Source organism: Moschus berezovskii, chromosome 6, assembly GCF_049115385.1.
Source record: "Moschus berezovskii isolate FMDL1 chromosome 6, NW_MosBer_1.0, whole genome shotgun sequence".
In the NCBI taxonomy this organism is placed as follows: Eukaryota; Metazoa; Chordata; class Mammalia; order Artiodactyla; family Moschidae; genus Moschus; species Moschus berezovskii.
Genome location: NC_142465.1, coordinates 104,081,013 through 104,098,021, shown reverse-complemented (window position 1 = coordinate 104,098,021; position 17,009 = coordinate 104,081,013). Strand labels below are relative to the sequence as shown.

General features: G+C 39.2%; 1 protein-coding gene across 6 annotated transcripts in view; it reads right to left on the bottom strand.

Annotated features, from left to right (window-relative positions):
• Positions 1 to 11,684: 11,684 nt before the first annotated feature.
• STYK1 (STY kinase 1) overlaps positions 11,685 to 17,009 on the bottom strand; it is a 53,104-nt gene continuing 47,779 nt past the window's right edge. For all 6 annotated transcript variants that reach the window (XM_055396794.2, XM_055396797.2, XM_088837322.1 and 3 more), the window contains one exon: positions 11,685 to 14,973. In XM_055396794.2, the coding sequence (XP_055252769.2) occupies positions 14,769 to 14,973 (205 nt within the window). In that variant the 3' untranslated portion in view covers positions 11,685 to 14,768. The remainder of the gene's footprint in view (positions 14,974 to 17,009) is intronic.

Sequence of the window (17,009 nt, the reverse complement as noted above, 5' to 3'; positions counted from 1 at the left end):
TATACTGGGGAAGTGAAATAGCGCTCATCTGGGGTGGGTTTTGAAGGATGGGGAAAGACAAGCTGAGCTTTACACAAAGCCTGATTTTTGTTTGTTTTTCTCTTCGGATATATTGATTACCTTTCTTTTATCGATACACAGAATAATCCTGCTTGTTAGATACCCTTTAACCTTCAGTGGGATTTGATAAAGAGTGGCAGTCAGAAGACGGATTTATGTCCATTACTTATCTCTACCTAACTTTGTTTAAGACCCTATCTTTAAGCCTTTTCATTGGTCAACCAAATGATAGACTACAATCAACTTCCTCAAGCTCAAAGAACTGTTGAAAGGACCAGATGAGATAATGTATGTGAAATAAGATTTAAAATTTATGAAACAACATATGATGAATTATAATGGGCATTTCCTATGTGCCAGAAATGGGTGGGCACTGGTAATAAAAATAGTCCTTTGTGCTTGTGGTCTAGAAAATGAACATGTAGACACATGTTAGTCCATGGAAGCAAATGCTATAAGAAAGTTTTGTTTGTTTGTTTAATGCTGGTAATATTGCAGAGGCCTCAAGTCACTTTATTAGGGAAGAGGGGAAGTGGAAGAAAGGGGAAATATCAGGGAAGATTTGTGACAAGATGCTATTTGAATTAGACCTTGTTGGATAAATTTAGTATATGTTCAGAGGGATGGAAAAGCAAACAGCCTGAGCAAAGGCACAGCCGTGTTAAAATGCATGACTTGGGAAAGCCAAGAAATTCGGTATCATTAGGACACTAAGTTCGTGGAAGTGGAATAACCAGAAAAACAGACTGAGCAGGTTATGTTAAGTATTAGCAATTGTATAACTGCCAATATGGAAACCCATATTAACCATGTATAAACTGTAATATAGAAAAATTATTTGATTCCAATGTAGGCTGCTGTTATAGAAAATATACAAGAAACATATAGCACCATCCCTCACCTCTTGGGTGACTGACCTCTCCAGTTTTGTCCAGACTAAGGAGTTTCCTGGGATGTGGGACTTTCAGTCTTAAAACATGGAACTTCCCAGGCAAAGTGGGGTGAGTCAGTCACTGTGCTTATCACAAAAATGATCTACAGAAACTTGATCGCAATATTCTATAGTATCTCTGGAAATACAGGCACTAAGCCATTTGGTTTGTTTTTTGTAGGAAGCCCCGTGCAATCTTTTGATTCCCTAATGATTTTCCTTCCAGTTGTTGGTACATGTGCCAGAGTTCATGCTTACCTAGAGACAGCTACAGACACCAGATCTGTGACTGTGTAAACAGAGCTTATGGAATGCACAGTGTTAAGATTTTTATCGGTAACCCTTGACTGACTTTATCCCCTAAACAGAAATCTGAGCTCAAGACTAATCCTCTCTAACTCTGTTATTAAGATGAAGCGTGAAAATATACTTAATTAAATCCTTCTTATAATTAGCCACAACAACCACCACAAAAATAGTCGAATTGTGTATCTCTTGTATCATGATAAAAATTGGAACGTGATAAAGCATTTGGGTGTTGTGATCTTGGATGTTATACTTCAGAGCTATGAAAATGTTCTGAATGGCTATTGAGCACTTGAAATGTGGCTAGTAAGACTGAGGAAGTGAATTTTTTAGTTTTAAATCTTATTTTAGTTGTGTGAACTTAATATTAAATAGCTAGACATGTCTAGTGGCTACCTTGGACAATATATGAGAGCCTGTTCATAGGCTTCTGCACGGGCAGGAAATAGTGAAAATATTTTTGGAACACAGAAATTTCAATTTCAGTGGCTGTAGGCTTCAAACTAGAGCATACTTACTAGCAATAGCACAGTTTATTTATGAAAATAAATGTTTGGGCTCCTGAAATTAAGTCAAATAAAGAACTATTTCCGCCTTTGCTAATGCAATCTATCTGTGATCAGTTTCAAAAACCTATGTGAAGTAATTAAGAAATTAACATTTTATTTTCCAACTCCAGCTGAAATTAAGGCTTAATGATTTAATTAAATACACAATATCCATTTATAAAATAATGATTTCCCACTAGAGTTTTTAATTTTTTTGTTTTCTGCTCCATGGTGACAAATCAAGTCAGAGGTCTATGGTCAGAGATGATTATTTCTTATAAGTGTTAATTTAGTCTTTTAAAATGTTCCACTTTTCCCAGTGTCTAAAATCCTCTCTTCCTTTGATCTCTTAGGTCTTCTCTGTCCTCATACCTTTTTTGCCTTTTGCCCCACTATTTAAAATTATCAAATCATTCCTACTTACAATTTCCAGAAATATGTTCTGACTTTCCTGTGATAAATACTGAAAAGGGTAGTTTTTTGTCCTCATTCTTTTATCAGTAGCTTTTTAATAGTTTGGGTTTTGTATTTACAAAAAAAAAAAAAGGCTTTTAAGGCTAACTCATCCCATTAAAAGGATCAAAGTAGTAAATCCAGAATATTATATGGTCTAAAACAGTATTCTAAGGTGGTTGAAATGTTTTTAAATATAAGAATGACTACAGTCTATTTCAGTCTTTATTCCATCCACCACCTTTCTCTCTTCTGTAGTAACTTCTCTCTTTCAACCATGTATGTCTTTTAGAGCACTCAGTGGTGTTACTTTTTTAAAATGAGAACCATCATTGTGCAGAAACACCACAACTTCAACACCATTGTTTTTGATACATGTTCACATATAGTGAGCACTTGAAGGTACTGCTAGATGATTAAGACGTGGTGATATATTCAATTCCATCATTCAAACTAATGATTTTTCATGCATATGACAGTATTATATGCTTCTAACATATAGCATAACCATTGACTCATATCCAAAACAAGTAAAGCCAGTCTGCTAGATTAAGCATAATGGCTTATTTTCTCAGTCTTCTGTTGTATCTGACATATTTATTTATTTATTTATTTTAGGTAATTAATTTATTTTTTATTGGAGGCAAATTATTTTACAATATTATATTGGTTGGTTTTGCCATACATTGATATGAATTTGCCCCAGGTTTACATAAGTTCCCCCTCCTGAACCCCCCTCCCACCTCCCTCCTCCCTTTATCCTCCCTCTGGGTCATCCCCACATGCCAGCCCCGAGCATCCTATAACATGCATTGACCCTGAACTATTGATTCGTCTCACATATGACAACATACGTGTTTCAATGCCATTCTCCCAAATCATCCCACCCTCACCCTCTCCCATAGAGTCCCAAAGACTGTTCTATACATCTGTGTCTCTTTTGCTGTCTCGTATACAGGGTTATCATTTGCATCTTTCTAAATTCCATATATATGTGTTAGTATACTGTATTGGTGCTTTTCTTTCTGGCTTGTTTCACTCTGTATAATAGGCTCCAGTTTCATCCACCTCATTAGAACTGATTCAAATGTATTCTTTTTAATGGCTGAATAATACTCCATTGTGTATATGTACCAAAGCTTTCTTATCCATTTGTCTGCAGATGGACATCTAGGTTGTTTCCATGTCCTGGCTATTATAAACAGTGCTGCAATGAACATTGGAGTACACGTGTCTCTTTCAATTCTGGTTTCCTCAGTGTGTATGCCCAGGAGTGCGATTGCTGGATCATATGGCAGTTCTATTTCCAATTTTTTGAGGAATCTCCACACTGTTCTCCATAGTGGCTGTACTAGTTTGCATTCCCACCAACAGTGTAAGAGGGTTCCTTTCTCTCCACATCCTCTCCAGCATTTATTGCATGTAGACTTTTGGATAGCAGCCATTCTGACTGGTGTGAAATGGTATCTCATTGTGGTTTTGATTTGCATTTCTCTGATGATGAGGGATGTTGAGCATTTTTTCATGTGTTTGTTAGCCATCTTTATGTCTTCTTTGGAGAAATGTCTGTTTAGTTCTTTGGCCCATTCTTTGGTCATTTATTTTTCTGGAATTGAGCTGCAGGAGCTGCTTGTATAATTTGGAGATTAATCCTTTATCAGTTGCTTCATTTGCTATTATTTTCTCCCATTCTGAAGGCTGTCTTTTCACCTTACTTATAGTTTCCTTTGCTGTGCAGAAGCTTTTGAGTTTAATTAGTTCCCATCTGTTTATTTTTGCTTTTATTTCCAATATTCTGGGAGGTGGGTCTTGGAGGATCCTGCTGTGATTTATGTCAGGGAGTGTTTTGCCTATGTTCTCCTCTAGGAGTTTTATAGTTTCTAGTCTTATATTTAGCTCTCTAATCCATTTTGAGTTTATTTTGGTGTATGGTGTTAGGAAGTGTTCTAGTTTCATTCTTTTACAAGTGGCTGACCAGTTTTCCCAGCACCACTTGTTAAAGAGACTGTCTTTTCTCCATTTGATATTCTTGCCTCCTTTGTCAAAGATGAGGTGTCCATAGATGTGTGGATTTATCTCTGGGCTTTCTATTTTGTTCCATTGATCTATATTTCTGTCTTTATGCCAGTACCATACTGTCTTGATGACTGTGGCTTTGTAGTAGAGCCTGAAGTCTGGCAGGTTAATTCCCCCAGTTCCATTTTTCTTCCTCAAAATTGCTTTGGCTATTCGAGGTTTTTTGTATTTCCATACAAATTGTGAGATTATTTGTTCTAGTTCTGTGAAAAATATCTTTGGTAGCTTGATAGGGATTGCATTGAATGTATAAATTACTTTGGGTAGTATACTCATTTTTACAATATTTATTCTTCCAATCCATGAACATGGTATATTTCTCCATCTATTAGTGTCCTCCTTGATTGCTTTCAGTAGTGTTTTATAGTTTTCTATGTACAAGTCTTTTGTTTCCTTAGGTAGATATATTCCTAAGTATTTAATTCTTTTCATTGCAACAGTGAATGGAATAGTTTCCTTAATTTCTCTTTCTATTTTCTCATTATTAGTGTATAGGAATGCAAGGGATTTCTGTGTGTTGATTTTATATCCTGCAATGTTACTGTAATCATTGATTAGCTCTAGTAGTTTTCTGGTAGAGTCTCTAGGGTTTTCTGTGTAGAGGATCATGTCATCAGCGAACAGTGAAAATTTTACTTCTTCTTTTCCAATTTGTATTCCTTTTATGTCTTTTTCTGCTCTGATTGCTGTAGCCAAAACTTCAAGAACTATGTTGAATAGTAGTGGGGAGAGTGGGCACCCTTGTCTTGTTCCTGACTTTAGGGGAAATGCTTTCAGTTTTTCACCATTGAGGATAATGTTTGCTGTGGGTTTGTCATATATAGCTTTTATTATGTTGAGGTATGTCCCTTCTATTCCCACTTTCTGGAGGGCTTTTATCATAAATGGATGTTGAATTTTGTCGAAGGCTTTCTCTGCATCTATTGAGATAATCATATGATTTTTATTTTTCAGTTTGTTAATGTGGTGTATTACGTTGACTGATTTGCGGATATTGAAGAATCCTTGCATTCCTGGGATAAAGCCCACTTGGTCATGATGTATGATCTTCTTAATATGCTGTTGGATTCTGATTGCTAGAATTTTGTTAAGGATTTTTGCATCTATGTTCATCAGTGATATTGGCCTGTAGTTTTCTTTTTTTGTGGGGTCTTTACCAGGTTTTGGGATTAGGGTGATGGTGGCCTCATAGAATGAGTTTGGAAGTTTCCCTTCCTCAGCAATTTTCTGGAAGAGTTTGAGTAGAAGAGGTGTTAGCTCTTCTCTAAATTTTTGGTAGAATTCAGCTGTGAAGCCGTCTGGACCTGGGCTTTTGTTTGCTGGGAGATTTTTGATTACAGTTTCAATTTCCGTGCTTGTGATGGGTCTGTTCAGATTTTCTATTTCTTCCTGGTTCAGTTTTGGAAAGTTGTATTTTTCTAGGAATTTGTCCATTTCTTCCAGGTTATTCATTTTATTGCCATATAATTCCTGATAGTATTCTCTAATAATCCTTTGTATTTCTGTGTTGTCAGTTGTGATCTCTCCATTTTCATTTCTAATTTTATTGATTTGGTTCTTCTCCCTTTGTTTCTTGATAAGTCTGGCTAGTGGTTTGTCAATTTTATTTACCTTCTCAAAGAACCAGCTTTTGGCTTTGTTGATTTTTGCTATAGTCTCTTTTGTTTCTTTTGCATTTATCTCTGCCCTAATTTTTACGATTTCTTTCCTTCTACTGACCCTGGGGTTCTTCATTTCTTCCTTTTCTAGTTGCTTTAGATGTAGAGTTAGGTTATTTAGTTGACTTTTTTCTTGTTTCTTGAGGTGTGCCTGTATTGCTATGAACTTCCCCCTTAGCACTGCTTTTACAGTGTCCCAGAGGTTTTGGGTTGTTGTGTTTTCATTTTCATTCATTTCTATGCATATTTTGATGTCTCTTTTGATTTCTTCTATGATTTGTTCGTTGTTCAGCAGCGTGTTGTTCAGCCTCCATATGTTGGCATGTTTAATAGTTTTTCTCCCATAATTGAGATCTAATTTTACTGCATTGTGGTCAGAAAAGATGCATGGAATGATTTCAACTTTTTTGAATTTACCAAGGCTAGATTTATGGCCCAGGATGTGATCTATCCTGGAAAAGGTTCCATGTGCACTTGAGAAAAAGGTGAAATTCATTGTTTTGGGGTGAAATATCCTATAGATATCAATTAGGTCTAACTGGTCTATTGTATCATTTAAAGATTGTGTTTCCTTGTTAATTTTCTGTTTAGTTGATCTATCCATAGATGTAAGTGGGGTATTAAAATCTCCCACTATTATTGCATTATTGTTAATTTCCCCTTTCATACTTGTTAGTAATTGCCTTACATATTGCGGTGCTCCTATGTTAGGTGCATAAATATTTATAATTGTTATATCTTCATCTTGGATTGATCCTTTGATCATTATGTAGTTTCCTTCTTTGTCTCTTTTCACAGCCTTTGTTTTAAAGTCTATTTTATCTGATATGAGTATTGCTACTCCTGCTTTCTTTTGGTCTCTATTTGCATGGAATATCTTTTTCCAGCCCTTCACTTTCAGTCTGTTTGTGTCCCTCATTTTGAGGTGGGTCTCTTGCAGACAACATATATGGGGGTCTTGTTTTTGTATCCATTCAGCCAGCCTTTGTCTTTTGGTTGGGGCATTCAACCCATTTACGTTTAAGGTAATTATTGATAAGTACGATCCCATAGCCATTTTCTTTATTGCTTTGGGTTCGAGTTTATACACCCTTTCTGTGTTTCCTGTCTAGAAAAGATCCTTTAGCATTTGTTGGAGAGCTGGTTTGGTGATGCTGAATTCTCTCAGCTTTTGCTTGTCTGTAAAGCTTTTGATTTCTCCTTCATATTTGAATGAGATCCTTGCTGGGTACAGTAGTCTGGGTTGTAGGTTATTTTCTTTCATCACTTTAAGTATGTCTTGCCATTCCCTCCTGGCCTGAAGAGTTTCTGTTGAAAGATCAGCTGTTATCCTTATGGGAATCCCCTTGTGTGTTATTTGCTGTTTTTCCCTTGCTGCTTTTAATATTTGTTCTTTGTGTTTGATCTTTGTTAATTTGATTAATATGTGTCTAGGAGTATTTCGCCTTGGGTTTATCCTGTTGGGGACTCTCTGGGTTTCTTGGACTTGGGTGATTATTTCTTTCCCTATTTTAGGGAAGTTTTCAACTATTATCTCCTCAAGTATTCTTTCATGGTCTTTCTTTTTGTCTTCTTCTTCTGGGATTCCTATGATTCGAATGTTGGAACGTTTAACATTGTCCCAGAGGTCTCTAATATTGTTCTCATTTCTTTTAATTTGTTTTTCTTTTTTCCTCTCTGTTTCATTTATTTCTACAATTCTATCTTCTAGCTCGCTTATCCTGTCTTCTGTTATTCTACTGTTTGTTCCCTCCAGAGTGTTTCTGATCTCATCTATTGTATTATTCATTGTATATTGACTCTTTTTTATTTCCTCTAAGTCCTTATTAAACCTTTCTTCCATCTTCTCAATCCTTTTCTCCAGGTTATTTATCTGTAACTCCATTTTGCTTTCAAGATTTTGTATCATTTTCACCACCAAAATTCGAAATTCTTTATCAGGTAGATTCCCTATATCGTCCTCTTTTGTTTGTGTTGGTGGGCATTTATCTTGTTCCTTTACTTGCTGGGTATTTCTCTGCTTCTTCATCTTGCTTATAATGCTTTGCTTGGGGTGGCCTTTCCCTCTTCTGGCCGTTTGTGGAGTTCTCTTTATTATGTAGTTTCCTTGCTGTGTGCGGGGTTGGACAGGTGACTCGTCAAGGTTCCCTGGTTATGGAAGCCTGTGTCGGTGTTCTGGTGGGTGGAGCTGGATTTCTTCTCTCTGGAGTGCAATGAAGTGTCCAGTAATGAGTTATGAGATGTCAGTGGGTTTGGAGTGACTTTGGGCAGCCTGTATATTGAAGCTCAGGGCTAGTTTCCTGTGTTACTGGAGAATTTGCGTGGTATGTCTTGCTCTGGAACTTGTTGACCCTTGGGTTTAGCGTAGGTATGGAGACGTTTGATGAGCTCCTATCGATTAATGTTCCCTGGAGTCAGGACTTCTCTGGTGTTCTCAGGATTCGGGCTTAAGTCTCTTGCCTCTGGTTTTTGGTCTTATTCTTGGAGTAGTTTCTAGACGTCTCTATCTGTCATTTCCAAGGTGGTTCCCTCTGTTTTAGCTTCTGTCTGCTGGTCTCTTCAGTGTCTAATTTCCGCCCTGATACTAGGGGGTGGGTGGACACTTTTTAAGGCTCAGTTGTTCAGTCCTGTTCTGGGAAGGGAGGAACGCTGCAGTCGAATATCTCTGGCGTCTGTGGGGAGTGCTCGCAGCGTCTCGGCCACACTGGGTTTGCCCCCGCTCACAGCACGTATGCTGTCCCAGTCTATACTGCACAGGCTCTAGGTTGCTCTGCCGGGAACTGTCCGAGGCCGGCACCGGGTTGTATGCACTTCCCAGGTCTGAGCGGCTCAAGTTCAGGTTCTCAGGTACTCCACAAAGGCGCAGACTTGGTTGGGCCTGCGTTTTGTGCCTTCCCCGGTCTGAGCAGCTCAGGGGACCAGGTGTTTGGCAAGCGCGGTCTCTGAGACTTATCGCCTCCCCAGTCCCTGCCACTCAGTTTTCTGGGTGTACAACTGGCGTACCTTCTCAGGGGAATATCGACCGGCCCGAGCCCAAGAAGTCCTAATTAGCAACAAGCCTGTGTGCAGATTGTATCAGATGCCTTTCTGAGGCCGCGGTTGCCCGCTCCGGCTCTGGCTGCGCTCCCTGCCTGTCTCGGCGGGGGATGGGGGATGGGCCGACCGCAGCCGGCTCACTCTGCTCAGTCCTTTATTCTGTGAGCGGGGCTGGCCGAGTCATAGGTTAGAGCTTTCCGCCTTTTTGTGGGGAAGCTGTCCCACAGTCTGCTTTGCTCTCCCCAGTTCTCTCAAATTATTCTCGCGGCATTCAAGCCCAGTCCTCTCTCTAAGCAGTTCAGCCGGCTCCTCCCTGCCCAGCCCCCGCTGCTAATGGCGTATGCAGGCGTCTGCGCTGCTTCTCCTCTGGGAGTTACCGTTTGGCGGGTAATCTGTGGGTTTTAAAAAAATCTTAAAAAAAAAAAAGAGGGTTATGTGGCCCTCTGAGCTTCCAAGGCTCGCCACAGATTCACCAGTGAGAATGTTTCCTGGTGTTTGGAAACTTCTCTCTTTTTAAAGCCTCCCTTCCCGGGACGGAGCTCCGTCCTTACTTCTTTTGGTCTTGCTTTTTATCTTTTATGTTTTTTCCTACCTCCTTTCGAAGACAATGGGCTGCTTTTCTGGGTGCCTGACGTCCTCTGCCAGCATTCAGAAGTTGTTTTGTGGACTTTACTCGCGTTCAAATGTTCTTTTGATGAATTTGTGGAGGAGAGAGTGGTCTCGCCGTCCTATTCCTCCGCCATCTTGTTCCTCCCCTGACATATTTATTTTTTAAATGAGTTATGGTAGAGCAAAAATTTAGTAAGAGCTGTTGTTCAGTTGCCCCATCATGTCTGACTCTTCGAGTCTCTATGGATTTATGCCAGGTTTCCCTGTCCCTCACCATCTTCTGGAGTTTGCCCAAGTTCATGTCTGTTGCATCGGTATTGCCATTTAACCATCTCATCCTCTGTTGCCCTCTTCTCCTTCTGCCTTCAATCTTTCCCAGCATCAGGGTCTTTTCCGATGAGTTTGCTGGTTAAGGTTAAGATTTAGAAGATTCTTCCTGGAGAAGGAAATGGCAATCCACTCCAGTACTCTTGCCTAGAAAATCCCATGGATGGAGGAGCCTGTTAGGCTACAGTCTATGAGTTCGCAAAGAGTCATACACAACTGAGCGAATTTTCTTCACTTCCTTTTCTCCTTTGCCTTTAGCTTCTCTTCTTTTCACAGCTATTTGTAAGAACCTCAGACCGCCATTTTGCTCTTTTACATTTCTTTTTCTTGGGGATCCCCTCCAGGGGTTCTTCCCAACCCAAGGATTGAATTCGGGTCTTTTGCATTGCAGGCAGACTCTTTACCATCTGAGCCACCAGGGAAGCCCACTTGATGTATTACTAGCATTGTAAATGGGTAAGTGAAAATAAGGATGAATAAAAACATAGAGTTGCAAAAAAAAAAAAAGATTTAGAAGATTCTATTTACTTTTTCCATTTACCAAGCAGTCAAAGGAAATCAGTTCTGAATAATCATTGGAAGACTGATGTTGAAGCTGAAACTCCAATACTTTGGCCACCTGATGTGAAGAACTGACTCATTGGAAAAGACCCTGATGCTGGGAAAGATTGAGGGCAGGAGGAGAAGGGGACGACAGAGGATGAGATGGTTGGATGGCATCACTGACTCAATGGACATGAGTTTGAGTAGACTGCGGGAGTTGGTGATGGACAGGGAGGCCTTGTGTGCTTCAGTCCATGGGGTCGCAAAGAGTCGGACACGACTGAGCAACTGAACTGAACTGATTTACTTTTTATTTAAAATGGTGAAACATATTATTATTCAAATTTAATCTGAGTGCTCAGTCGTGTCCAACTCTTTGCAACCTCCGTGGACTCTGGGCTCCTCTGTTCATGGGATTCTTCAGGCACAAAATACCTAAGTGAAGTGTTGTGCATGAACATGATTCGAGAACTCTGGTTCAGATTATTCTGTTACATTGTCAAGTTTCAATGGGACATGATTTCCAGGTCGGCATTTGCTCAGTTCCTAGCTATGTTAGAATTGTTTTTTAACCATAAAGGCTAAATTGGAAAAGAAAGACTGGGAGAGGAGGAAATCAAAACAATAAAACAAATCCTAACCTGGATTCAATTTGATTAAATGGTAGACATTGTAATTCTCTTTTCTAGTCATTACCTTGGAAATACCTGATTTGAATGATAAGTCAAATATGCCAGAAATATAACTGTCCTTTTGGAAAAAGCCTGGCCAACTGAAGGGAAAATCCAGTTTCCTTTGAATAAACAATTACTATATCCAGTTTTCCAGATCTATATCCAGAAAAACAGATCAAGTTGAAAATAGCAATTGTCTGTTTCTTTGCCTTTTACTAAAACAAACATTAACATACAATGTGAAATAATTAGAAAAATATTTTAAAAATAAATTTATTTCACCTTTATCTTACTCTTTTAAATTTATATTGCATTTATTTCATACTGTGTATATTTTACATCTTTATATAAATTAATATAATTTTATTAGGATCAAGTGTTCAAAATATTGTTCCTAATAAAGATATGTAATAAAAAAAAATGGAGGCACCAGTTTACTACTAAATAAGTGACTTGAGTCATTCAGGTTTGTCTTTATTTTCTCCATGGCTACTAACTTTGAGCTTTGTATGTGGTATACAATGAACAACTATTTGTAGAATTAATATTTTGTTCCTCTTACATATTTTTAAAACTATACTTTCCCATTGAGTCTATTTTTGTACACGGTGGGTATTTTGTGAAATATTCTCTCCTGGATCATCTAACTTATTCCCAGAATTTTGGTAGAGTTGATTTTTATTATTTCTAAATTACCCGTGATGGATGAGTATCAGGTACTACTTTGAATATTGTTGCTAAAGGCGAATTCATTATTTCCCTTGGGGAAAAGCAATACAGTGTGAAAGAGCAACGCTCCATTTCATCAGCACCACTCCCCTCCTGCCTCACTGTGCCTCCCTGCAGCTCCTCAAACTGCTTTTTTTCTTGCCTCAGTGTTTTCACGTAAATAATCCCTCTCCTGGAAAGCTCTTCTCTTCACTGTCAGGCATACTCACCCCATTCCTAAGGTCTCGATTTAAATGCCACTTTTTTCAGCAAAGCACCCACTTTTTACTCCCTTCCGCTTACCCTGCACTTTTTTTTCACAGCACTTACCACAGTTTGTAATTCACAAATACACATTCTTGTTCAGTCGCCAAGTCCAGTCCGACTGTTTGCGACCCCATGGACTGCAGCACACTGGGCTTCCCTGTCCTTCACCAACTCCACACCACATGTTATGCATACAAACATGTATAGAACGTCCCTTGCTTTCTAGACTCTAATCCAACACTGTTTCTTTTATCCAGCATCTAGCAGTGTCTGACACAGGTGCCCTTAACACTCAATTCTTTGAAAATAATTGAATAAATATTTTGTAAATTAGACATAAGGGAACAGCTGAGAACAATGACATTCTATAGGATTTCATTGTTTTGTGCTCAGCCATTCCACCTCCCTTCTCTCTGTTGCTACTTAACACGTATTAAAATTCTGACTAGTCATTGTAGTATTCCTACAGGTACAAGAATTGTTATGCAGTTGGGTGACTCCATCAGGATTATGCAAACTTTTTCAACTGCCAGTCAGCTTTTCTATAGCAGCCTTGAATGTCTCTTCAAGAATACCTGATGTATTCTTTAAAATCACAGACCATGTGTTCAACTGAATTGTCATCGTCATGATAGTTCCAGTATGTTGAAATACTAGGAGGTGACTTGTTGTCATCCAAACACTCACACAAAAATAATGACTTCCTCATTTCAGTCATGTGGTATTTGTACTATAGTCTTCCCGGGTGGTTCAGTGATAAAGAATTCGCCTGCTAATGCAGGAAATGTGGATTTGCCCCTGGGTTGAGAAGATCCCCTGGGAAAGGAACCCATTCCTGTATTCTTGCCTGGGAAATCCCATGGACAGAGGAGCCTGGGGGGCTACAGCCCATGGAATCACAAAAGAGTCAGACGCAACTAAACAACAACAACAATTTGTACTATACCATCATCTTTAAGTACGTCCTGCCTTGCAATGTGACTGACAAACCAAGGGTCTCTTCTTGGTCACCACAGATGTTAAATGAAAAATACATGAAGGAGAACCTAGGATAGCAAAGGGGTGGGTAAGGAAATTAATATTTATTGTCATATAGTATGCACCACATGTGGTACAAATAACACCCTTTCATTCCATTCTCACAGCAGCCCTGTGAAGTAGGTATTATCCCCTTTTTACACATAAGGAATCTTTTTCTGACAATGTAGACTGTCTCTTGAATTTTCCTGTTGACATTAATTCATTTATTTACTTTCATCCTCCTTATTGTCAAGATTTTGGCAACTGTATAACCCAAAATGTATACTTTCACTCCATAAATATTAATTTAATGAAATAAGTTTCACAGTACATCATTGAATGAGTGAAAATCAGAACCTACCATCCTTCCATCTCAGGTTACATCTTTTTCTAGCACTCCTTAAAGACATCCTGACCTAGTAAGCACCCTTACTGGTTTCCATATTTCCCATTTATTAAATACATACACAATCTATTCATCACCAACTCTATTGGACTCTCTGAGCTCAGCCGCCATAGTCTCATTTGTCATTGAGCAGTCATTCAGTCATGCCCAACTCTCTGTGATCCCACGAACTGCAGCACGCCAGGCTTCCCTGTCCTTCACTATCTCTCAGAGTTTGCTCAACCTCATGGCCATTGAGTCAGCGATACCAACCAACCATCTCATCCTCTGTCACCCCCTTCTCCTCCTGCCCTCAACATTTCCCAGCATCAGGGTCTTTTCCAATAAGTCGGCTCTTCGCATCAAGTGGCCAAAGTCCTGGGGCTTCAGCTTCAGCATCAGTCCTTCCAATAAATATTCAGGGTTGATTTCTATATTCTAACAGGGACCAGAAAGCCAGCCTGATGGATGATACATAACCAATGCTCTTAATCATGAAATCACCCCTCCAGCTTCTAGTTAGAATAGTACCAACAGGATTTACCTGTCTCAGAATTAGATAAAAGGGTACTGTATTTCTCCATATAGGGTGAGCTCAGAAATCGTCCTTAATGGTTCTCCTTCATCCCTGCACAAACAAACCAGAAATGAAGAACTATAAGACCTTCCTCTCCCTTCTCTGTGAAGGATGGACCTTGGTCCTCATCTGTATTCCTGAGCAAATAGAACCTTTCATTTTCTTCTCATCAATTTATCAACTTTCTCTTCCCTCATTTGATTCCAATTTTCTGGACCTTACCATAGTCTAGATAAAAGCATGTTTCGAAGGAAACAAGCCGTGGTAGGAGGGACCAACTTATCTATGCCATATTGCAACAAAGATTGCGAATTTGTAAAACCTCCCTTGCATCGACACTGTCCATCCCATCTATCCTGTGTCTTCAGAATTGGGACAACAGAAATGAAACTGCATTTTTCCATCTCAAGGGTAAATGGTGAGGGCAGCCTCATCCAGCATCATTTCAGTTTTCTAGGGAAATGTGTAGGGGAAGATTCAAGATCCATGTCCCATTTCTCCCTTTAACTCCCACTAGAAAGTCTTTGTTCTTGGAGGAACCGGTTTCAAGAGTATACGATCTCCCCAAAGTGGGTGTTGTCCCAGGACCTTCAGAAGATGCTGTAGCAGTAGGAGACACTCTCCACGCTGACACCTGCCACAGCTGCGTACAGTTCAGGTACCACCAACTCCGGTACTTGCAACACAGCCTTGTCATTTGCACTTTGAGCAGCAGTTTCAAGACACGAGTGTAGCTTTCTAAGTGAGGGGCGGCTGTCCTCAGTCCAACGCCAGCAGGACTTCATGAGACCATACCTGAAAAGGGAACAAGAGAAACTGACTTCCTCGACAAGGCAAATGTTTGAAAAACATGCTTCTTTGCTTACAAACCTCAACAAAAGAACCCTCCAATTCTGTAATCTATTCATCACCCTGTCCCATACGCTTCCCAGAGAATACTATTCCTTCTCACCTTTCTAAATACTAAATCTCTTAATATCTTAACCTTTTTTATAATAGGAATGACTGATGATTTTTTTCTACTGTAACTTTTATTATGGAAAACATTGAACACACACAAGTGTAGAGAATAGTTATACTAGTCACATGAATAGTACACTGATTAATACTAGTCAATAGTTATACTATGGGTTTCCCTAGTGGCTCAGTCAACAAAGAATCATTTTTTTTACATGAATGTAAAATTTTTTTACATGAATGTGAATTCACATGAGTTCCTTTATTCAGCATAACACTAGAATCTTCTAATCCTATTTCATCTATTTATCACCTTATTCTTTTTCTTTTCCTTTTTTTTAAAATTGGGCTATAGTTGCTTTATGGGCTTCCCTCATGGGACAGATGATAAAGAATCCAATACAGGAGACCCGGATTCGATCTCTGGGTCAGGAAGATCCCCTGGAAGAGGGCATGGCTACCCACTCCAGTATTCTTGCCTGAAGGATTTCATGGTCAGAGGAGCCTGTCGGGCTACAGTCCATGGGGTCAATGTCATGTTGGTTTCTGCTGTACTACAACCAGTATGACAAAACAGTTTTGTTTTTTCTATTACCAAAAGCTTTTTCAGAAGTTAAGTGAACTTGCATCATACCAGACCACTGCTATAACTTATCTACCAGAATGAGCTACATTACAACAGGGGAAAATAAGAAGATATGGAATAACATGATTCATACTAATTTCAGATACTGCAATCAGTTCTTTCCATTAATCCAGGTCATTTTCTCCCTTTATTATTTAGTTTCTCCAGGAAATGGCCTTAATCTAGATAGATGTATTTACCACCTTTAATCTGTCTTTGTTTCAATCCAGTTTCTAGAGAATGTGTAACAAAGTCTGTTATCAAACACTCTTTATCAAGTCTCATTCCCGCCCAAGAACCTACAGCACTTTCCTCCTGTTCATCTTATAAAGTCGGCATCCTATCCCCCAGCTTCTTACCACACAGGCCTTGCTTAACAGGAGACCTCTTCTCCTCCGAAGACAACATCTAGCTATGCCCCAGACATGGTTAGTAACACCCAGCTTTTTTTTTGCTTATACTCTGCCCAAGGCATTAATATCCTCTACCTGGTTATTCTTTCCTAATGGTATAAGTAGGAATTTTCAGTTCCTTCCCTTATAACCTCAGCACACACTGTGTTTCCCACACTCTTTAATGCTGTACCATTAGACTTTGTATAAGATGCTATGTTACTCTACTAATACTGATAACATTTACCAAGATCATACTTGTTATAAAAGGCAAGGTGTGTTTAGTCGACTATTCAGTCATATCTGACTTTGCAACCCCACAGATTGTAGCCCACCAAGCTCCTCTGTCCATGGGATTTTCTAGGTAAGAATACTAGACTGGGTTGCCATTTCCTCCTCCAGATAATCTTTTCGACCCAAAGAGCCAACATGAGTCTCCTGTGTCTCCTGCATTGCAAGTAGATTCTTTACCCACTGAGCCATCAGGGAAGCCCAAAAGGCATGGAAGGGAAACTTAACATGCATTATTTCATTGAAGCCTCACAATTACTTTGAGGTAGGACTATCATTTTACCTAGAACTGAAGCTGCTAGTCTCTGAGACTGACATTTATATAGCTCAAACAGTGCTGTACGTGCATTGGATTTCGTCTGTTTTAAAAGATTCCAGAGGAACTAAGCTTTAAAAATGTTAGCAAATCTAAATTTCTAATACAGCATTCAGTGGCTGCCTCCATATTGTGTATGTGTGTGTGTGTGTATGCACACACACACATACACACACAAATATAAAGGCACATTCCATTCCGTTCTGTCGCTCAGTCGTGTCTGACTGTTTGCGACCCCATGGACTGTAGC